Below are 24717 nucleotides of genomic sequence, written 5' to 3' on the forward strand. Positions count from 1 at the left end.
GTATCTTTCAAAAGCGATTGGATTTGTGTGCAGTGAGACCACTGTACGGCAAAGCACAGTTTAGTGAGGACAACTGAGAAATTCATGTCCAAAGCTTAGTCCTTGGGTAAACTAAAACCCTAATGAGTCTGAACCATAAGAACCACGACAACAAGAAGCATATGAGCACATGGTCGGTTTTAAATTGCTTTGGCCAATAGATTCATAAAGGACAAGTCTTCTGAAACAGCAATTTGTGATCTCAGTATGGACAACAGCTTGGAAATCTCTGGCTTTAAGTCTGTCCCTCATTAGTCAGCTGAGATACTCAAATTAAGTGTAAATGTGGTGATTGCCTATAAATGTTGTCCATATGTTGGTCTGATTTTGTGCCCACTAGAAAATCAGTGATCCATTTAACAGAGCCAGACAAAATGTGCCAAGTGATCGAAAGAGCTTAACTCTTACTGGTTCACAGCAGTGCATGTCATACCACTTCAATGAAACCCAGCATTTGTGCTTCAAAAACTCTGCATAATGTCCCAAGCCCTAAAAGACATCAGAAACTAAATTTAGACCATTTTTACTGACAACCTGCCTGTTGGTAGAGGTATACTTTTGAACTGAACTGAACCATGAAGGAACCAGCTCGTTGTTAGCACTGCACTGACAGGTACCATAGAAAGAACCATACCATTTTCTGTTACAGGTGAGTGCCTAGATGATTTAGGGATCTTCACCACGTGATGAGCTTGACTTATAGCTCAGTGTAACATCTGTCTTGATGTAATTTAGTTACGGACAGGAAATACAAGCCTAATAAGGAGTTTTTTAAGTTCCTTCATTCTAAGTACTACAGACAAAGATATTTTGTTTCTTGATACGTGCTCCTTGAGGTGCTGAGTAGTGTTCAAGAACCTTGATCAAATGCAATCACTGAGATATAGAAACAATGAAGAAAAAAGAAAGAAATAAAAAGACCACTAATGGAGGATTGCAAAAGTTTTCAACTGGTCTGTCTTATTCCAGTTTATAAGCGCATAGGGAATATCTGAAATGTCTTTTGAAACAAGTATCTGCACTTTACGGACTTTGTAGAACAATTTTAGGATCTGAAAAACTGTTAGAAATTTCTCATGTAAGATTAATATTATGAGATGATTTCCGATTTTAATGTTTGCAGACTCTAAAAAATATATGCAGTATTTTTAAAAATACTCATAAAGATCAAACTTCTTAAAATTTGCTTAGTCCTAAAATACAATTAGAGCGTAAGAAACTGAGTTGCATACATTCTGCTGATTTTATGGGGGGAGGGTGAGGGGATGTTTGGGGTTTTTTTGTTTGTTTGTTTGGTTGGTTGTTTTTTGTTTGTTTGTTTGTTTTTGGTTTTGTTTTGTTTTGTTTAGTTTGGGTTTGTTTGTTTTTTTTATTTTGGGGATTTTTTGGGGGTCTTTTGTTAAGAGAAACAATGTAATATTTTGTGCAGCAGAGAAAAAACACAATATGCTTTTTGATTTACTCTGTTGCCACTTGCTGGTTAGTTTTACATCTGGGATAACTGTTGCTAAATGATTTCTGAATAAGTCCAAAACTGAAAAGCATCTGCAAGCAAAAATCCCAGTGCTGTAGAGAACAAAAAATGCACATTCTGCATGCGTACCCACAGGGGAAAGACACAAAAGGCATATCAAAGAGTCTGGCATTTTCATTTCATTACCTAGGCAGCATTCCCAGTCTCCTCTGGCTGTGGACATATGCTTTTTAGTCATGTTGTGATAGTTGTTTCATGCTTGAGGAATGAACAATAATTGAGACACTGTTTTTTACATGCTTTAAATATGTCAAGTTCATTAATAACTGTAATTATGAACAGTAGGCCAAGTACACCTTCTCACAGTACCTGCTGCCATGCAGAAACTCAGATCTTCCTCCTCAGCCTTCATTATGTACACCTGTAGCTTCCAAGTTCCCAGCTTTATATTGCTTCTGTTGGCTGTATTCCCAGTTTGTTTTCCTACCTTCCAGGCTGTCAGTTTTTCTCCACTAAACCTTTGTCAATTAAAAAAAAAATCTATACTATTTCTGTTAGCACCTGCATGCCTTTCATTAAGAGAGACTAAAAAATGTTAGGTTTGTTCTATTTAATGCTGAATTGTAATAGACCAAAAGCAGAGAAAGAAAATGTGCAGAAGAAAAAAAGCTTTTTAGTGTGATCTTTTAGTAATAAAAACCAAACCAAACCAAACAAACAAACAAATAAACAAACAAAAAACACAATTGGGAGAGAAATTGTAATGCGAATCATGGCTTTTGGCAGGCTTTTATCATTATGAAGAATAAATCAAGAAGTGTACCAAAATCACCGGCAGTTTAAGTGGAGTTTCTGAAGTGTCCATTCCCAACTGCTTTTCATGATAGAAATTTAGACTAAATTTGGATTTAGACAAAAAACCCACCTCAAATAAATGCATATCAGGAAAAAATATTCAGAAATATATTTAAAAACTGGGTAATTAATACACAATAGTTGTTTGATATAATACTAGTTTTGATCTAGTTTTAATGTACTGAATGTCATGGATGCTAAGAAAACCCAGACTGTCTTAGTCTTTTCTCCTCTGTCTTTAGTGAATATATCTCCTCCTTAAAATAGTTGTCTCGATCTTTTATTCTTTTTAATTGCCCCAATTATTTCACTGCTACTGTTAGATGTATAATTTTTTTCTTATAACGTTGTTGATTCTCAACCCCAAAATTTCCTTCAGTTTCTAAACTGCCAGATAAGCAGAACACACATCAAACACAGACTTTATTTAGCAAGGGTATATCAGAATATCTTTGTTATCTCTTTTTGTCTCTAACCCATATGTGAGAGAAAATAATTTCTATGTCAAGGTTTAATGCCAGACAGCAACTAAGCACCAGAGAGCTGCTTGCTCAATCCACATCCTGGTGGGATGGGGGAGAGAATTGGAGGGCTAAAAGTAAACTTGGGGGCTTAATGATTGAAATAAAATCGTTAGAGAGAGGCGAGGGGGAGGAGATATTAAGTCCGAGGAAGAGAAGTGATGCAAATGAAACCAGTTGCTCAGCACTAACCAACTAACAGCAGAGCCTGTTCCCAAGCAGAAGACCCCTGGCCAGTTTTTCACCAATTTTATATGCTGTGCACAGCATCACAACTGCCCTTTGGTCAATCAGGGTCAGCTGTGTCCTCTTAGAGCCTTGTGCCCCCCAGCCTACTCAGCAGGAGAGCATGAGAAGCTGAAAAGTTCTTGACTTAATGTCAACCCTGCTCAGCAACAGCTAAAACATCAGTGAGTCACCCACATTATTCTCATCCTAAATGCAAAACACTGCACTGTACCAGTTACTAAGAAGAAAATTAACTCTATCCCATCCAAAACTAGGAAACCTAGGAAACATCATTCTCCACAAATGTATTGCTTACATAGTAATAGCTGAGAAATTGTGTGTTGGGAATTTCCCCAGGTCATGGTTAGAATCATAGAATCAGCTCCGGTAGAAAACACCTCCAAGTTCAAGTCCAACTGTCAATCCAGAAGTGCCAAGTTCTCTTACTAAACCGTGTCCCTCAGTGCTGCATCTACACAACTTTTAAATACCTCCAAGGGTGGTGACTCAATTACTTCCCTGGACAGCCTCTTCCACTGCTTGATAAACGTTTCCATATTTTTTTTTTCCTAAATTCGCATAAAAAGCTTCCTTGATGCAACTCGAGGCCATTTCCTCGTTTCCTGTCATGTGTAACTTAGGAGAAGACACACATTCACACACTGCTAACTGTGCTTTCAGGTAGTTGCAGGGAGAGATAAGGTCCCCCTGAGTCTTTATGTCCCCAGGATAAACAAGTCCTCATGAGAGTTGTGCTCCAGACTCTTCACCAGCTTTATTACTAAAGTACTTTTTATTATGCTGTCATTTTTTTTCTAATGAAATGGTCATTCCAAACTTTCTTACTTTTTTAAATTTTTTTTTTTAATTTACATAAAAGTCTTAGTTATCTTCTCATCTTCACGTTTTAGATGGACTATTCATTATGAATTAAGGGCTTGTATTCTAAATAAGCACTATCCTGTTTGTCTTAGAAAATTGAAACCTCCTTCTTCATCTATTATTGAGTACAATTGTGGCAGCTAATCCAGAATAGTGCTTATACTGGCTTTTTCCATACATATCAGTAAACAAATATTCTTTATTCCTGTTCAGAGTATGCATGCTTAATGAAATACCAAAACAGCAAAATGATGTAGTTCTTATCAATTACCTCATGATTTCTTGATGTACAGAATGTTACAGAGCTCTGCTGGGTTTTCTTCAGCTGTATTATCTTTCATACATGCAGATATTCTGTGAGTAAAAAAAGAGAAGGAACAATCCTTGAAATAATTTCTATCTTAAGTTACTTCTAATGTTCAGTGTTTTAAAGCAGTGATATTTTCTAGCTCTGCATACACTTTTCAGAAACAATCATTTACTCAGAGATAAATAATATTTACATTTGTATTTTAACAATTATGCTACTATACACTTCCTTTTTAAATCTCACTCTGGTTCAAAGAAGCTGATCCAATATTTTCCCACTAAGTTTACCCTGATACACTTATAAAAATTATATACTAAAGTTTTCTGTTAAAGTTAAGAAAAAGGAAAAAAAACCCTACACCCAGAATAATATTGATTTAATATAAAAATTAAATTTTATACTGTTGCATCAGCTTAGGGTTTTACATTCTTCTGGGCATATGGTCAAAGTGAAATATTCAAACCTGTAATGTAGTGATATATATATATATATATAAAGTAAAAAGAAATTGAAATGTTGTTTATTTAGAAGACAGGTAAATCTTTGCTTTTTGGTATCTCAATATCATTAATAAAATATTTTGAGAAAAGTTGTGTTATACATGCAGAAAGCTCCCCTCTGTCTCATTCTTTCTCTGGTTCTAAACATTATTTTTAAACCATATAGTTACAAAGAAGTGGAAAGAGTTTCAACAGAAGTGTATACCAAAGTTTTGTAAAAAGAGAACCCTGCAGTAGGTTATTATGTTTTCAAATGGTGAAAATGGATGGAGAATTCCTGAAAAATAAGTAATTTGTGAGAATATTAAATGGCAATGTATCCTTGGGATAACTTCTATTTGAGAATGCATTGAGGGAATTAATTCCTTTCTCTTAAACCAAATGGAGTTGTACATTACAGAATTACAGAATCACAGAATATACTGAGTTGAAAGGGACCCACAAGGACCATCTGATCCAACTCCTGGAATTCCAGAGCACTGTCCCAAAGAGTCACACCATGTTCCCAAGAGCACTGTCCAAACATCTCTTGAACTCTGTCAGTCTTGGAGCTGTAACCACTGCCCTGGGGAGCTGTTCCAGTGCCCAGCAACCCTCTTGGAGAAGCATCTTTTTCTAATATCCAACCCAAACTTCCCCTGACACAGCTCAGGCCATTCCCTTGGGTGCTGTCACCGTCCCCACAGAGCAGAGATCAGTGCCTGCCCCTCCTCTTCCCCTCCTGAGGAAGTTGTACCTGCACTGAGCTCTCCCCTCAGTCTCCTTCAGGCTGAACAGACCAAGTGCCCTCAGCTGCTCCTCACACGGCTTCCCCTCAAGGCCCTTCCCCATCTTTGTGCCCTCCTTTGGACACTCTCTAATAGTTTGATACATGTATGTGTTTTGATTTTCTAGATATTAACATTTTAAAATTATTTCACATATAATTGTTATACCTCAGGACAAAAAAAAAAAAAAAAAAGAAAGAGATGACACTGTAGATATCATTGTAGGTAAAAAAGGAAGAGAAGGGATCTTGCATGTAAGTCTTGACAAATCATGTTCATATATTTATCTGCCTGAGATGACTGGTAGAAAATACCCCGTGGTGATCTACATCCAGCTCTCACAGCGCTCTTGCAGTCTTTTTCTTTCAGCCTGCAGGAAACACATTTCTCCACAGCATTTCTCATTTCTTAATTTAACCTATTAACAGAAGACGATCAAAATCAGATTTGATAAAGATCTACAAATGCTAATAAAGATTTAGTCAGAGGTTATGTCCCTTCGTGCTCTTGTTGCTCTGAATCTTCAATTCCTATCTGTCTTGCCTATCCTATTTTTCTAATGCTTGAACCTATTTAAATCTCTCTGATTCATTTTATCCCTCCAGGATCCACCACTGCCTCCTCGCATTCCTATCAGGTTTGCACTTCAAATTTGGGGTTAGTTTTTAGTTGTTTTGTTTTTGTTTTTTTTTTCTTGTTGGCTTATAATATTCTTCAGAATCATCCTACTAGCTGCAATGGCTGCACAAATCCAACCCTTCAGCCAGTTCCTGCCAGGACCTGGCTAGAATTCCATGAGTAAAGAACAGGCTACGTCTTTAGTGGTGCAGAGAAGGAGGGAGAAGAGACAGAAGGAAGAAGAGAGAAAAAGAAATAGAGGGCCAGTGGCCTGATAATGACACAACTGCAATCACACCAATAGGAAAAAGGAAAATAATATATCGCATTTGTATAAAAATTTCAGTCACATGTGATCTTTTTGTGTGGCTTATTGATGAGCTGCTGATCCTGTCAATATGCTGCTGAAATCCAAAGAATGAAAACAAGCTCTAACTTTGCATCAGCATCATAAATTGTAATAGATTTAATAAATAGGACTAGTGGGTACAGTGTTTGCAATACCATTAAAAGGTGTGAGCCTCCTGAAGTCCTGTAGGCAAGCACCTTCAATATCCAGAAATAGAAATTCATTAAAGTAATAAGAGGCAAACTCCAGGAAGGCCAGAAAAATGCAAATTGCAAAAGATTGCCCTTAATAAGATCAAGCTCTCCCAGGGAGTGGAAATGAGACAGAAAAAGTTATAGCTAAGATTAAATATTTTTACAGCCTTACAAGATTAGAATTAAAGTCTTTAAATTTCCTGCTATCAGAGAAAAAATCCTTTTTTCCTCTCATAGGAAATATGAGCTAACAGGTAAAGAGTGGTTAACCTCTACCATAGCAAATACAGATAGAACCATAAAATCCAAAGTTATAATTTCCTAAAATATTACTTCTCTAAGCTCACAGTATAGCCAACCTACAGCACAAATGATTGATATTTTATTGCCTCATCCTAAATAATACTAAAATGAATTTTAACTATGTATTAGGAAAATAAAGAAAGAGGGGAAGACAGCTCTTAACATTTGAGTGTGAAGTATTAAGTTAGGAATTTATTGTACGAATACTATTCCCTTTTATCTGTACAAATGTTTCTCAATGGAAATCCCTTCTTAACAGTCCTTTAGTATGCTGAAAAATCTATAATTAACCTGTATTTTTCAGGAAAAGGAGAAACACATTGCTAAAATCTGGTGTTCTTAAAATCATGTTCTGATTCTCAAGACAAAGTACAACAAAGATATTCTAAAGCAGAGAGGAAAAACCTGAGATTGGAATAATTTTATAAAAATGGGGAGGGCTGGCAATTCTCTTATCCCTCAGTTTATCTACTCTGGCTCCATTTTTACAGTTCCCTTTTCTTTCTCTCTCTTCTTTCTAGGAAACTGCATCTTTTAAATTGTGGCAAACCTTGGCAAATTAAAATGTATCTGTTTTATTTCTTGTCCAACAACCTCATTAATAATTTTTAAGTGCCATAGTGTTTTAAGAAAAAAAAAACCTCAAAAGTAAACTCTCATTGATTTTTCAATTAAATAATTTGGATTTCAAAGGAGTGCTTGTACTTGACTTTTGGTGACTTATTTCTAAATTGTGTTATGCAACAAGTGAATTAGACTGTTGGACGCAATTTGTGCTTTTCCCAGAAAGTATTGATTCTTATAATAAGCCATCCTGAGATCATAAGTATTACAGAAATTCTCTTGCAATCCGAAGCTGCTGTGAATTTTTCATTTGTGGATGCAGCTATCACTAGGTGATCCTGATAAACAGACTGATCCAAGATTTTAGTGTATGAACCAACTTCAGTTATGCATCATTAAGCAGTTGCATTCCCTTAGTTTTGGTAATGGAAAGCTGTGAGTGAAGAAAAGGTGAAAAGAGAGATGGGATTTATTTTCCAATAATGAGGACATGTATCAAACATCTGAAACACTGCATTTCTTTCTTTGGTCTTAGAGTAAATTCTAGAAAATTGGGCTGTGTTTAGTGCTTCAGAATTTGGGGACACTGGAATTTCTGTTTTGGGAAACCCAGTCTGTCTGGTTCCAGGCACCCACTGTCCTTCCAGGAGCTGTGGCACTGGGCTCAGAATGACAAAATTCTTGATAGAAAAGATGCTGAACTTTATCACAAAGACATACATATTACCTGGGCATTAGCAACTGCCTAGATGTATGAGGTAAATACATGGGGAAGTTTCCATTATATTTTAAACTTCTGTGCATATTGTTCTAATTTAAAATGTGAAGAATTATGGCATATCTCTGAAAATGAGAAGAGCCAAGCCACAAGAGTTGCAAATTCATGTGAGCGTGGATCCATGTTATCATTCTTCCAAATGACTTTCCTGTAAAGTGCTTTATTATAGTGAAATTTTCTACAAATTTAAAGTCAAGATGAGTCAAAATTCAAAAGTAGAGACTTGACATCAAATAATATTTTGAATGTCTAGGTGCTTCTAAGGATATTTAGTTCGAAGTATTTTTGGAAATGCCTGTTTCTTTAACTTTGACCTACTTTTGAGCCAGAGGTTGGCAAAAGCGGCACTTTGTGGTGATAGAAGTGTACTGATGTGATAATGGTTGTATGCTTAAGATCTAAAGCTGAATGAGCTGTTATGTTAAGGCAGGAAATAGCTTTGTTTTATGGAAACCAGTAGTCGCTATTCTGCATTTTCTTACTTTCCTGAAAAAGTTACCAGCTGCAACACCAGGTTTGTAATTCAAAAGCAAGATGTTATTTCTGTCTGTCAGTACCTAGACTATTCCTTTAGAATATCACAGTTTATTCCCACAGCTCTCCTGTTACCTGAGGTCCAGGGGCAAACTGAAAGCTTTGGACTAGCTTTTAGAAGGGTCAAGTTCCTGTCAGGGCTTTGGTTTAGCAGGAATGTGTCCGTGACCTTTCACTAGTCATTGAACAATTGAGCTGAACGTCAAACCAGATACAGCGATCAAAGGCTGATACTCAAATGTCTGTGACTAGCTGGATTAGTTATTTGGTTTATTTTGCACAAACAACTTAAGGGTGTTGTTTTTCATTAGTTTTCCTGTACTGTTCAGCACCTGTCATGTTGAAGATGATTTGATTGGCACATTTCATAGTAAGCGCTCTACATGGAAGAGGAAAGAAATGAACAGAATAAATGGCAGAGGTCAGGAAGTAGAGACAAAAAAAAAAGACTTATCACCTAATATTAATTATGTAAGAGGTCTCCAACTAACTTTGGTTTGTTGTCATAAAATTATTGATAGATTGGGCCAGTATCAAATCTAATTTTTTTCCCTTAAATCATTCATCCTTCCTAAGGAAAATAACATATCAACAACTTTTGAAATACTGTGACTGCAACATTTGTATATATTAATGATTGTCCTTAAATAGCTCTTATGGTCTTCTCATGTCTTGTAGCACCACATAAAATAATATTTTGAATTTACTAAAAAGTATAAATTAACAGAGATTTGGATTTTTTACTGAGTACTTTTCCTTTTTTTCTGCAAACATAATACATATGTAATGTTTAACATTGTCCATGCTCAAATGGAATATCTGTTTCAGTACTAGTGAAAGCCATGTTGCCTGTTTGCATGCCTCAGCATGTTACAGATGAATCTCCACACAGAAAACTAACCCCAGCAAGATTTATGTTGGACTGTGAGGACCGTCATGTCTGAGCAGTAATGGAAATAATTGATTAAATTGTAAAGGCATAGGCCAGAATTTATTTACATGTTAAATGTAACGTGAAATCTAAAACAATTTTAAGAAAAGCCTGTTACTAGAATTAGCTGTGATTCAATTTTAAGAGAACTAAACTTTCACCAAAATATACTTTTACAAAAAGTGTCATTTTTAAAATTATCAATATCAAATTCAGCGATAATTATTATTTTTTTAGCAAAGCACCATTCTATGAAACGGTTGTGTATAGAGACTTGCAGTGCAAATAACAAGTGTTCCCATTTAAGATAATTTTCTTTGTGGTTATAAATTACAGTACAGTTCATTTAGAGTTACAAATACACAGCATGTCTAGATACTAGCCACATTTTAAGCTAGAACTTGCACTGAATGAAAATGTAAGCTTCTCTTTAATAATGGTGTGCTATTCAAATATGATTAAAAGCTTACTTTTTTCCATATGTTTATTAAATGCATTTAATATAAACAATTACTACAATGTAAAACAAAAACTCATTACAACTTACCAAACTTTATTTGTACCAGCTGTTTTAAATATGCTTTCTTGTTAATTTAACTTATTCATTATTTAAAATATTAGAGAGATAAGCAAATTAAAAATGTTCTTTGTTTCTCCTGTAAGCATTGCTTAAAATTTGAATTAAAGAAAACCTGGTTTATCCTTCATATCAGATGATATACAATTTATAATAACTTAGGGTACAAAATAATGTAAGTGGCTTGGAAGAGCAAATAAATATACTGGTCAGCATTTTTAAGATATAACTGTATAGGAAAAGATATATAAATAAATAGAGAGAATTTAGAACTCTTTAAAAATACCTGCCATTACCTAATGCTACCTCAACTTCTGTACAATGTTAGTACTTAATATTGAGTTATTTATCCTGGTATTTCATACTTTTAAGTGCTTAACATAAAACACCACATAGGTTTTGCAACTGATGTAGCAAGAGTAAAATAGAAAAAAGCCTTATTTTTTAATAAAGTAATACATAAGAATATATCAGCTAGTGATTCTAAAAATAAGATTCAATAACTAATTTTGGTGATTTTTAAATAGTAGTCTTATCAGAACCAATCACTCATAGTACTGTTTAGAAATTAGATTTTTAATTGCAATTTTTCATCCTTTCTGAATCCATTTTTCACACTTTTTTCCACCTTATTCTTTTATGCTACTTCTTATAATGGTTCTTCCAATTACCATCAGTATTAATAACCATATAGCAAACCTTCTGACACTCAGCCCCGGAGGTGTTTCTTTGCTGTGAGTTAAGCAATCTGATTATTACAGAGCTATTAACTAATATTAGAGCAAGCCATGTATGTCTTCTAGAGTTGCAACAACAGAGCTAATTGCAGATTTTCTTTGTGTCAGAAGTCAAATTTCCTTAATTTGTGGAGCAGCACAGTTAATACATTCACTCTTCCTACAGCCTGTGAAGAACAGGTAAATAATTCATTATCAGACTACAGAAAAGTAGTGCATTTGCTGGGACTTCACTATGCGTAGGTCTTGACTTAGCTTAGACTTCCATAGTAAAAATGAAAGTAAATGTTAAACCAAAGGAAGATGAATGGATATCCTGTTTTTTTTTGTTCTGCTTTATTTTGTTTTGTTTTTAAGCAAGCTTGCTTATTTAGGATATAAATGCAAACAGACTTGCACAAAGAAAACAATGCCATAATGACTAATGGGAATCTAATTTTGTCAGTTAATATGTATGATTATGCAAATGGTTAAATCAATAACAACTTAAAAGTAAAGCCCTAAAGTAGCAACTCAGAAACGACCCTTAAATTAACAAAAAAGGCTGCATAAATAATGTTAGGATCTCAATATGGTTTAGAGCAATTGCAAATATGATTTCACAGATGCTTACAATTTTATTTTCACATTTATTTCACAAGGTTAAATGAACTGCTGTTAGCACTAACAAAATGAAGTTGCATGAAGGTTTTTTGTAGGAAAAAAAGCCCTGATTCCTACAGACAAGAGTTTTTTGATGAGGAGTACATCTCCAACTATGTGCCAATGATAAGTAGCTTTACAATAGGTTCATCTTGTTTTGCTTTAATGGAAAAAGGGTTGGACCCCAAGAAATGATTTGGCAGAAGAACTTGGAGCACAAAGAACTAAAGGGATGTTTCTACATTTCCTTTTGTGTGTTTCTGTTTCCAAGTGAGGTATTTTTCATTTTTTCAGTGAATTCAAAACTTTAAAATCCCCCCAAAAATGCTCTGTCTCCATGGGTATCTTTAATTTTTTTTTTTCTCTAGACGTGGAAAACATATCTGGAGTATATACCTGTATGATAAAAATTCTGCTCAATCTGTACATACACAGCGCAGGCTTGAAGATTTGCCTTGTTCATAATGCAGATCTTTGTTGTGTGTGATGAACATTTTTCATTGCATTTTCTGTTTGCCAGATGTTCAGCTACCATTTCCTAGTGAAATAACATTGACTAGGGCTTAAGAAAATGATTAATTCTTCATTTACAGTGTTGGAGAAGGGAAAATATGCAAATGCTCTTAAATGGCACTTTCTTACAGCACACACAGTTAATTGGATAAAGACATGCTCATGTACATATTTGGTTCTGGGTATGTGTGCAAGGGATCAGAATTTTTTACCCTAGCTGGTGAAATCCACTCTTCTTAAGCATATTCTGCTACATATTGTGCAAGAGAGCTATGTACAAGGAATAACTATAGTGTTATTTATGCACTTACTGTGTTCTTTAGAGGACAAACAAAAGACAATTTGCAGGAACTCAAAGGTACCATTTATTTTAACCTGACTCCAATGGATAGTAATACATAGCTACAGTAAATAAAGGGGAACAACATATAAATAGGTATTAAATTCTATACTTTCAGTCTCTTGCTTGATCCACTGCATGCTTTCTACTATGCAGCTTCTTGTTATTTTATGTAGTTGGTGCATGCTATGCCCTGACAATCCCATGACAATCCCATCTCTCTCAGCCATTCTTCATCTGAGAGATGTGTCAATCTCTTAATAACATTACTGCTGGATATTACTCTTTCCAATGGCTCCATATCTCTCTTGTACCAGGCAGACCACAAGGGCACAGCATTTAAGAGGTGTCCTCCCCACATGTGGCTGAGCAGAAGGGAAGGATCACCTCCCTCAGCCTGCTGGCAGCACTCCTTCCTCCAATGCAGCCCGGGCTGCTCTTGGCCTTCTTGGCCCCAAGGGTGTATTGCTGACTCTTGTCCAACTTGGTGTCCACATGGCCTCCCAGGTTCTTCTCAGTAAAGACTTGTGTCTATCAAAACCCTTTTTATCTGCTTACATATAGTTTAATGCAACATTGCACTTTCAATTACTGTAAAACTACTGAGATGAAATAATGTGTAAGAATTTTTAGCTTTTTCTGCGCATATGCATGATATACATAAATGTGAGTAATGTTTTGTGCTTGATATGACAATTCCCATGTAATGAAAAGTCTGCAAAGAACAGAATTTCAGCATTTGATTGACAGATAATTTTAGTGAGACTAGAAAAATACTGCTGCTTTCTAAACAAAACTGTTGGCAAGCCTCCTTTCACTTCCCATTTTGTAATCCATGTCTTGAAGAGTTTTTTTGAAAAAAAAAGTTGGTATGTCACATTCCCAGTATATGTGAAAACCTAACCTGAAAATAGAACAATTTTTAGGAGGTGTCTGTTACTCGTGGCTGTGGATTAGTAGTGCCCATTTTTTTCCCATTTGACACTAATAATGCCAAGAACTGAGATATTTGGGTGTGGCTATTATCACAGATCACAGAATATTCTGAGTTGAAAGGGACAATCAAGGATCATCAAGTCCAACTCCAAAGCTAATAGCCCATATGGGAATCGAACCTTGTTGTTATTAGGACCGTGCTGTAAACAACTGAGCTAATCTTGGGGTCAATATTTTGAAACACTAACATGTGGAGTAGTAATTTAATTTGTCTCAAATGCATTTTCTTTTTTTCTTTCTTTGGCACAGTTCACAGCAAATTATTTTCTTTCCAAATTCATCTCTGTGTTACATATAAAAGAACAAAAAAATTTAACAAAATCTTTCTGTCTCCTATCATAAAGTTATCAATATTGGAAAAAACTCTAAGATTATCAAGTCCAACTGTCAATGTAACACTGCCATGTTCACCACCAAACCATGTTCCCAAGTGCCACATCCACATGTTTTTTGAACACTTACAAGGACGGTGACTCAACCACTTCCCAAAGCACCCTGTTCCAAAGCTTGACTATTCTTTCAGTGAATAAATTTTTCCTAGTATCCAGCCTAAACCTCCTCTGGTGCAATTCCAAGTCATTTCTTCTTGTTTTGTCACTTCTTACCTGGGAGAAGAGACCGACCTCCATCTTGCTACAACCTCCTTTCAGGTAGCAGTAGAGGTGCATAAGGTCTCCTCCTGAGCCTCCTTTCCTGCAGACAAAACACCCCCAGCTCCCTCTCACAGGACTTGTGTTCCAGACCCTTCCCCAGCTCCATTGCCCTTCCCTGGACTCGCTCCAGCCCCTCAGTGTCTTTCTCACAGTGAGGGGCCCAGAACTGGACACAGCACTCGAGCTGTGGCCTCAGCAGTGCTGAGTACAGGGGGACAATCCCTGCCCTGCTCCTGCTGGCCACACCATTGCTGACACAGGCCAGGATGTCACTTGGCACATGTTGGTCATGTTCAGCTGCTGTTAACCAAGGCCACCAGGTCCTTTTCCATTAGGGCAGCTTTCCAGCCACAGTGCCTGTGGCACTGCCTGGGGTTGTTGGGCCAAGGGCAGGAACCAGCACTTGGCTCTGTTGAACCTCACACAACTGGTCTTGGACCACCAATCCAACCTATCCAGATCCCTCTAAAGAGCCTTCCTACCCTTCAGCAGACCAGCTCCCACACAACTGGTGTCATCTGCCCTTGTTCTGTGCCTAATTTTAACTTAGAAAGATAGCCTTCAATTTTATTTCCTGACTTTTAAAGTTTATCTCAGTGGATTTAGAACATCCATGTCACAGAAATCATGGATGTGCCCCAAGCTAGCATAGCAGTGATTTTCATCAACATGAGCATAAAACAAGCAGAAGGCCGTTGGTAAAATACAAATCATAAATACACTATATACAAGATGGTTGGTGCAAAAGCTGATTTGACTAGATATAATTCATGTAAATAATTTCGTTTGAAGTACTGGTATCAATGGAGCTGTTCCACACTCCAGGACAATCATACTGAGTGTGACTTTAAATTGTTAACTTCCTTTATTTTTTGTTATCTTTGCTCCAATAAAATATTTCAAGCTTTCAATTTGTCCTGAGAGTATAAGAGTATCATTACAGAAAGGTCTGGGTCAACTGCTCAATCTGGACTCCCTTCAGAGTTCTGACTTAATTTATTATATTTTTAAAGCGTATTAGAAAATTAAATTATTTCCCTTTGCTATTTATATGAAGATCATAGCCCACATATCTTTGAAATGTACTTGTCTCTGTTTCAAATTTCAATAACAAAAACCTAAAATGCAACTAAGTTTTTTTCAGTCTCTAAACACCTGTAGATGTCAAGATGCTGGTACATTACACATTTCACCATCATGTTGTGGGAATTCATTTATGCACTCATATATTTAAAAACTCCTAAAGCTGTTTTGCTGTCTGGTAATGTCTTCCAACAATTGGTAATGATACTTTTGTAATTACACTAAAACACAAAGAGTAACAGATTGTTTATTTTACTTAATGTATTACAGAGATACCAGTGTGATTGCTTGCCTGGATGGGAAGGAAAATTTTGTGAAAAGGAATCAAATGAATGTAATTCAGAGCCTTGTAGAAACAATGGCACCTGCACAGACCTTTTCAACAGCTATAGGTAAGCATTGCACCTCTCACTCTCCAGTCATGTTCGAGGACTGCCAGGCTTATGCATCCAGCCATTATTTTATTTCCCAGCATGGGAAGGAAATGCTATTGCACAAATGGGCAAATGACTTGTGTCACGGATACAATGCTTCGCCACACTTTCATGTGAAGCCAGTAGATATAATAGACAGTATAAGTAAAATTAAAAAAAAAAAAAAAAAAAAAAAAAAAAAAAAGAGTATGAATCAAAAAAAAAACGTTTAGCAAGTAAGCTAGTTGGGAACTGTACTTTGTCAAAAAAACCCACAGTTTCTCTTTCTGTCATATTTGCCCTATAAGCACAAGAGATAATTTTAACAGTAAAAGTAGAGGTAGTGGGCAGTTGGATGTGGAGATCATATCATTGCTGCCACCTTGTGGCTTCAAATACCAGCAAAATTGTAATTTAACTAAAATTCATATACCCTCAGACAAAGCAAGAGGATTTGACACTAACCATCTTATTTTTAGCTTAAACCCCAAACTTTATTTCCTGCATGAATTTATGGTTTAAAAATTATTTTATTTCAGTAGCATGAGGATTAGGATTCCATAAACAACCTAGTAATCAGTTTCTGCTCCATGAAGCCAGAATTTGTCTACATTATGATGTCAATACTAGAAGAGTCTTGTAAATCCTTAATAGACACTGATGTGGCTGAATATATTCCTGGTAATACAGGCAATAACCAGAAAGGAATCTAACCACATTTGACAATGGAGAAATGATGTACCAAATAGCCTAACATAACTAAGTTAAATGACCTAATAGATAATATATATAATTTTTTTTAAAAAGTAATTTATGTTCCAACTTAACCAAAATGTTTTGTGATCTCCTAGAGCTGTATTTATATGTGGTGTTAAACTTCCTAGTTTGATAAAATACTTTCATTCTAATAACAGAAAGTGTAGCAATGTTGAGAAAACCAGTTGCAATCTTTTTAATTGATTTTTTTCCCACTTTTTAAAGTCTTTTGGAATGTAAAAAAAAAAAAAAAAAACACGAAAATATTTAATTTTTTGTGGTTCTTATTTTTCTCATGCTTGTAGTTCTTTGTAGTCTACCACCCTCAAGGACAAGTCTAGGTGAATGAGTATTTTGCAGCCATGAATCCTTACCTGTCGTTACGTTTTCCCAATTTTTCCAGCCTGTAGAAACATTATATGTATTGCAGAAGATAACAGGGCTTCTTCTGATTTTACTCGTACTTGGGTCAGTTACTTATGAACAATTCCAAGGACTTCCTATTTTTTTTTATTGAGAACAAAAATGCTCAAGAAATACTTTTTCTGGATTTGGCAAATATTGAACTGTTATAGAAAATGTTTGCAAGAAAATTGGTTTGAAGTGTAAGCATCAGGCATATTTTTTCTCAGAGTTATTTGTCCTAATTGACATAATAGAACAGGAAAATTAGACATACCATTGAATCATCATATACAAGAGGCAGGTTACACCAAACAAAACAATATCTTCAATGGTACCTAGAGTTGAAAGTGACTCTGAGACTTGGCAACACCAAGTAAAATTAGTATAGCTCAATGTTTTATTTTTATAATATAAAGCAATTTCATTTCAGTCATTAGCGATGTCCGTGTTTGTACTCACAGATGCTAAAAGACCATAATTATGCTTAATTTTAAAAAATGTGTTGGCTTTTATTACCTTTGCTAATGCTTTTCTCTTACAAGCTACATCAACAAGACAAAGTGTTTGTGTTATGGTAGCTAAGCAGTGGCAGTAACTGCTACCTGAACCTGAGGACATCCAGTCATGTCTTTAAACTTAAATGTAGCTTCTAAAACAGGATAACTGGATTATAATTGCCAAACAGAAAAGATCATTGCAGTTCCTGAGCTGTGCCAAGGCATTGTTTTGGACAGGCATTAGTCTGGACCAAAGTCAGGGCAGCAAGTGCTCTGAGAACGCATCAGTGACAGGCAATGAAATTTCTTTGCCTGTGGCCTTGTTTTGGCACTGTTTATTTTCCTGCTGTAAGTTGAGCTGCTGGCAGCAATACTCAGAATTTTATGAATTTCTTTGAAATTGGCCACACCATGACTAGTAGTTGATATCACTTACAACTTAAATTAATGTAAGAGACAGATAAATTTAGCTTTCCTTTATGCTTTGATAATCTTTATTAGTTTACTTTTTTTAAAATATTTGCAAGTCCAGCTGAAAACATTACTTACTTAAAAACTAAGTAATTTATTGTGCAACAGCTTAAAAAATATATTTTTGTATAGGAAAAAAGTGAGTATAATGCAAAATGAAACATTTCTTACCAGATTCAAATCTGTGATAAGACAATAATTATAGGAAAATAATTACTAATTAAAAATTTAATTTTTGACTTAATTTTCTTTATCTGGGGTTACTTATTCATTGTTGAATCTTGAAATGAAAACTATCTGGCAAAACTGAAGTATCAACAGATCTGTCACACTGAATACCTTTCTTTATGGATTCTACCATAGAAAAATAAATCACATCCCAACAGGAAAAAAGAAAATAAAGCCTTCTCAGAAACATGTTTTTATTTTTAAAAATCAGGTAAGAAAGATACTGAACCAGTAGTCAAGCTTGAGTTGTTTGATGTGAATAGTTTTTAATATGTCCCCTTTCATTCAACTTAATTTATGTTCAGCTGATAAAATGAGAAATATCTTTTTCTTCCTTCTCATCTTTCAGTTTGGCATATAGCACATGGCAAATAAATTAATTTAGAAAAAAATTCATGCATATATCTCATTCATATATTTCCAGTACCATGTGACTTTAATTATCATGATAACATGAAATCTCAAATTATGGTTCTGAACAGTTATGGACAGATTCATCTAGTATCAGCTGAATTCTTTATTTCTTCTCTATTGTATTGATAATTCTGAGGTTTAGCCCTAGTAACATCAAACCCTAATTAAAGCCCCTGTGTCTCCTTTGCTTTTACCAACTTTTGAGTGAAAATCTATTCAACTCTTCTTGCCAAATAACAGGCAACATAATTTTATATATGAACTGGAGTTTCTAATGATGTAGAACTTGTTCGGAACTTGTCTGTAATCTTTATGATATTGGAACTTGGAGAATTAATCAAGTGTTTTTCCAAAGTACTCAGTTCTTTCTGTATACTTACATGGAAATACAATGATTCATTTTGTCACTTCTTATTGTTCAGTATTTTATAAAGAATAAAAATGGTGCCTTGTTGCTACTTTTCTGTTTATGACATACCAATAGACTTCTCCATACTAAGCAGGAAAGACCTACCTAAGTATATTTTCTTATGTCATTTATCTATCTTTTATGTTTTATGACAGGCTCAGTGTTTGCTTCAGTTGGGTACAGAAAGTTATCCTTTGTCATCACTTGAATCCATCCACTAAGACACTTTTTATAATCTCAGTGTAAAGTGAAGTTCAGTTCTTCATGCTATCTTATCCACTCTTGATATCCTACTTTTGCAGTCAGGACCCCTTGTTATTTTGTTTGCTTGTCTTGATTTGGAAACAGACATCTTCCTGCCTGTTCATTCTTATCCTTGATATTTTCCTCTGGCATATTTTCTAACATCCTGCTTGTGCAGCTATGTCACAGGTCTCCATTTGCCCCTTCATAGTCATGGATATTATAAACCTGGCTGTGTTATAAAATGCTGAAAGCTCTCTTTCCCACTAAGTTCTGCAAGGACGAAAGTTGGTAACTGCCAAAGTCAGCTTAGAATTTGAGGTTCAAGTTCCTTAAGCACTTTTGCAAAATTACTGCTAATATGTGCAAAAAGTTGTCTGTGTTTAAATTCTCTCCATTTAAACTCTTTCGTGCTTTACCTTGTCCTGTAAAAGGCCATGGTTTTCCTACCTCCCTCTAGATTCCAGTGGAATGAATAATGTGTTGATAGCAGAGGGTATTTTGAGTGATTTCCGAACTCATCTCAAACTGTGCTAGTCTTCCTTAGCAATGCTTCTTCAATTAGTAACCATGCCATGATCATCTTTCTTTGTCTTTACTTAGATAATGATTTATGCCAGCTGACAATTTGGATAACCATGCTGTCAACCAGAGTTAAACTTATCCTGCCTCCTTGTTACTTTCTCAGTACATTTCCAAGTACATCTTGCCCTATTGCTTCCCTCTTTGCTCCTTAGCATTTGAAGCCACATCTTTTCAGAATAATAAAATAGTTTTTCATTAGTGTAACCTGTGCTAAGCTCTTGAAAAAAACACAGTCTTAAGTCATTAGGATATATTCAGTGTCATGCATACTTTAATTGCAGTACTGTTACAGAAAATCAGCATACGGTTTCTTTACTTTTTCCCCCTTCTGGAAAGGATTTATTTGGAAAATCAAAGTCAAAATCAGCCTCTGCATTTTCTCAGAAATATGCAAAAATTGCTCTGTGCCAGTTGCAGAAGCAGGTGATTCCTGAGTTCAGGATGTGTAAATATCTGAAAGATCTAAAAGTAAAAGCATACCTATTTACACACTTTTATTTTAAAGATATGCTCATCTCTAAATGACTGAGTTTTAAACTATCACAGAATTCTAAAGGAAAGCATAAAATGATTATAATTTTAATGCTGTGTTCAGTGTGCCTTCTGTTTTTAGTCACATTCCTTTTAACTATTGCTATACTCTTCCTTAATTTTGTCCCCAAAAGCAAGAAGCAACTTTTCCCATAGACAAGTACCATCCTGGTGTTTAATGATCCCAGATGCCAAATGCTAAAACATTCTATTGCAAGCAGCAACTCTCATCTGTCATTTCTTCAGGGCTCTTTGGCCAACTCTTCCTCTTTGCTATAGAGACATTTCCCAAAACATGTCTGTTGCATTTCTGACTTACCTTTCATTCAGACTTGTAGGCTTTTTTCCTTTATCCTAGTACCAAGTTTTGTATATATTTCTTACTCAAAACCATCTTTAAAAGATTTATATGGACAGTCAGGAGATTTACTAATGAATTAGCTAAAGAAAAGTGTGAAAGCACAAATAAGAGTTTCCTCCACAGCCAGCAAGTGTTTTAGAGTTCCTCTTTGGTAATATTGTTAACAGCTAAAATGTGTAGTGTGCTTCTTGTTATACTGCAGTGAAATGAGCTTTAGGGTTTCGATTGCCTTTAGCAAAAAAGAAAATATTGCTGTGCCACCTCAGCAACATCTAACAGTCACTGACATTCTGCACTCCTTAGAGCATATTTTAACCATAATTCAACAATCTTCTCAAAGAAAAAGAACATTTTTATTCAAAATCCAAATAAATCATTAAAACTTGAAACAAAACACAGTAAATACCTGGAAAATACCTCCCCCCCTCCCAAATTAGCTCATCAACTTTTTCTTCCTGAACAGTAGCATTGTTTCACCTGGTATATTTAATAATTAGGTGATACATTTTAAGTAAATGTTTTATAATATATTTTGTTTGCGAACACCCAAAGACATATAAAATGATCATTTGATGAGCTCACAGGTTAAATGGAGGGAATGTAAACCAGTTTCTAAAATAATAACGTACCTCAAACTTAGCTTTGAGAGTGTATGAAATGTAATTAATATAAGTTACCTAAATTCATCATTGCTGTAGGGCAGTTAAATGCTTTCATTGCAAATAATATACTGATACATGAGCAGAGCTAACAAACAAAGGAGTTTGCACAGCAGTTTATGGTATGATCTGCTAACTTTCCTGGGAACTCCTGGGGTCATCAGGGGACTGCTGTGAAACTTTGAAGAGCTCCGGGGTGCCTGGTGCTCCCCGGAAGGGATAACTACAGAAGGCTGTGGCTACTAACAAGCTGTAGCAGTGTCCCACAAGCTTTGTTGCCAACTTTTCTTGATTTATGGGGATTTCAAGCTTTTTGTTTCCAGCTGACTCCACATTAAGGACAGCCAAGCATGCTTTCAGCAAATGCTAGAAAGAGTGCATGTAACTGCCAAGCCCAGAGTACAGCCAACAGAGCAGAAGGGGCCAGAAATTCCACTGAGGACACTGTGTACTTAGGTAGTGAGGTGCTGCATGGCACCATCACTGACCAGCCACAGGAGTAACTAGATCAGCCCATTAAAGACCCCAAACCAGACTGAGCTCCCCAGGGAGGATGCAGTTTTGTAGATCTGGAGCTGCAGAAATGTCTGGAACCTCTTGCTGAGGCTGAGATCAAATGATATTGTCCTTGCCTGGAGGAGGATCTGTGTTGCCAAGTAAAGGAGATTCAGGAGCCAGTCAGCAGTCTGTGAAGCTGAGATGGGGACAATATCATGGTCTCCAAGACTCTATAAATACAAGAACCTGAACTCCCAGACATAGTGAAGGAGAAACAGGAAGAGTCTTTGCATAAAATTTTGAAAATGCAGACTCCAGTTACAATGAAGGCTAGAAGCTTATAACCTTGACAACAGGATGAGGGTTCCTGTCCTATCTGAGCTCTGCCACTGCAGAGTAGGCTCAGTTACCCTGTACTACTAGAAGCTCTGTCCAGTGAAGAATCTAAATCAGCTAAACCTGAGTCATGAGGCAACACCAGAAGGAAGGATGCGTGATGCTGAACACTGGGAGACTCTGCTGCATGCTCCTGATAGGATATATCATGAGTCCTGAGGGAAATGGCTCAAGTCCTTGTGAGGCCACTACTGATTATCTCTAAAAAATCTTGGTGACAAGGAGAGGCTCCTAAGGATTGGAAGAAAGACAGGTTATTGAAATACACCAGAGAATGGAAAGGACAAAGGAAGAAAAAAAGATAGCTAAAAATGGAGAATGTGACTGCTAGTTTCAAGAAAGGCAAGAAGGAGGATCTGGGCAACTGTGGACCAGGTAGCCTTACCCTGGTCCCTGGAAAGGTGATGGAGCAAATAAGCCCTGAAACTGTTTCCACACACATGATGGAAAAGAAAGTGCTCAGGACAATGTTTTCACAAAGGGGAAGGAATTCCTGGTGATAACATTCAATGAGATGACTGGCTTGACAGATAATGAGAGGAGTGTGGATGCCGTTTCTCTTGATCTTAGAAAAACTTCACACGCTATCATAACATCTTCATAGACAAACCTCCCTGCATTGCTGGACACAAAGACCATATTCAACATAATTCATCCCCTCATCATGTTATGTAGCAATGATATTAAAAACTGAAATCAAGTGGCTTGTCTTCTGTCCTCGTCAATAACTAAAATACTGCCACCACAAAGTAATATTGGGTGGGATGTAGGGGGATGTGATGATGTGTGGGATGCTGAGAATTAAAACTAGAATGGATAGAAATAAGATAGGCAATGCACAAAGGAATATCTGGAAAAAGTTTTCAAGACAGATTTCACTACCTCATTATTTCTAATCCTAATATTATAATGCTTCTGTTGCACATGATTCATAATAGATTAATTCCTGCTTGTTCTTTTGCCCTTCATTTAACTGCTCCCTTAAAGAACATTTATGTTTTAAATTTGGAAAACCCTAGTAAAATAGGAAGTTTAAACAAGCAAATAAACAAAAAATGCTGCTGACACTTATAAAAATGACTAATTAGAAATGAATGGGAAAACCATCTGTCTTTGTTAGCTACAGATTAGATATTTCATGCATCAGCAGTGTCAGCAGCACAAAGGAATATTTTTCTGGGATTATGGCCATTGCTGCCGACATTATATCCTTTCGAACCACAGAGAATCAGTAATAAACAGTTCCACACAAAAGGACAGGGTGTAGATCTCATTCTCATTACTATAAAAACCTATTCCTTTGATTTGAAAGGTCATTAGTAAAATCTACGTTTCACTTCTTGAGAGATTTCATTGGTTTCATAGTTATTGTTCCTTTCTCCTACATTCTTAAAGCAATTCTACAGTGGTCAAGAGTCAAAATATTTGTAAATTAAATGTGTCAGTTTTAATGTCAAGACATTACATGTGTTTATTTTGTCTTGAAATTACTTCACAGCCAAAAGAACACTGAGGTTTCATCTTCAATTATGAGGCATTTTCTTTTGAAGTAGAGAATTATTTTCAGAGAGTAACAGTGACAAGATCTTTAAAAAAAACTAGAATGGGATAGGAACTCTTAAAATTTGTTTTGGAGAACAGCATTATTGTATATTTATTAAAAACAATTTTGAAAAAGTATGTGCTATTCAGCTAAAAGAATTGCATCTTAGAAATAATTGCTTATATATGACAATATAATATGAAACATATGTATACATATAAAAATTATACATTAAATAATTCTAGTCTAAGTAAACTATACACAACACAATTAGAAAATCAACATTGGCTTCCCCACCATTAGTTTTTATAGGTAAAAAAAATTTAGTTAATTGTCTTTTGGATTTGTCTGGGATTTACATTGTATGTACTCTGTTAGATCAATAGAAGCATTATAGGAGTTTATTTAGACTGCAATTCCAGACTGTACACTGTTAGAGGTCCTCTATAAACCAGTCTCCACTCTTCAGCAATAGCAAGCAGACTAATGCAGGAACAGTAACCATGATATTTTCTTCTACTGAATGCCAGTATGGATATATGAAAAAAATCTATCAAAGTGAGCCTTTATCTTTGAAGGTCACAGGTGGAAAAAAGGGACCACAAATACAAAAATCACAGCTCTCTATGGGCATCATAAGCATTGTTATATGTAGGTTTCTTGGACTTGTTCATTCCCTGTCTGGAAGGAGCAGTCATAAAATTTTCATAGGTTTGCTCTATTGAAATAACTCAGTGAGACACCCATAGAAGAAAGTTGGATTGTTTATATTAGAGTAGATATCAAAGGTAGATAAAGACATAACTGACTCTTGGAGATGAACAGAAAATAATTTTTGTTGTTTGCTTTTATAACTTATATCAGAACAATAATCTTTATAAGGACAAAGCTATTTTTTGAAATGCTGTTTGCCAGGACAT

General features: G+C 35.6%; 1 protein-coding gene across 1 annotated transcript in view; it reads left to right on the plus strand.

The window, feature by feature from the left end:
* Nucleotides 1–24717, plus strand: part of EYS (EGF-like photoreceptor maintenance factor) — a 789024-nt gene that overhangs the window by 338150 nt on the left and 426157 nt on the right. Inside the window, exon 22 of the mRNA XM_088162233.1 lies at nt 15659–15780. Within this exon, the coding sequence (XP_088018359.1) occupies nt 15659–15780 (122 nt within the window). The remainder of the gene's footprint in view (nt 1–15658; nt 15781–24717) is intronic.

Source organism: Sturnus vulgaris, chromosome 3 (assembly GCF_052056855.1).
Source record: "Sturnus vulgaris isolate bStuVul1 chromosome 3, bStuVul1.hap1, whole genome shotgun sequence".
Classification (NCBI taxonomy): Eukaryota; Metazoa; Chordata; class Aves; order Passeriformes; family Sturnidae; genus Sturnus; species Sturnus vulgaris.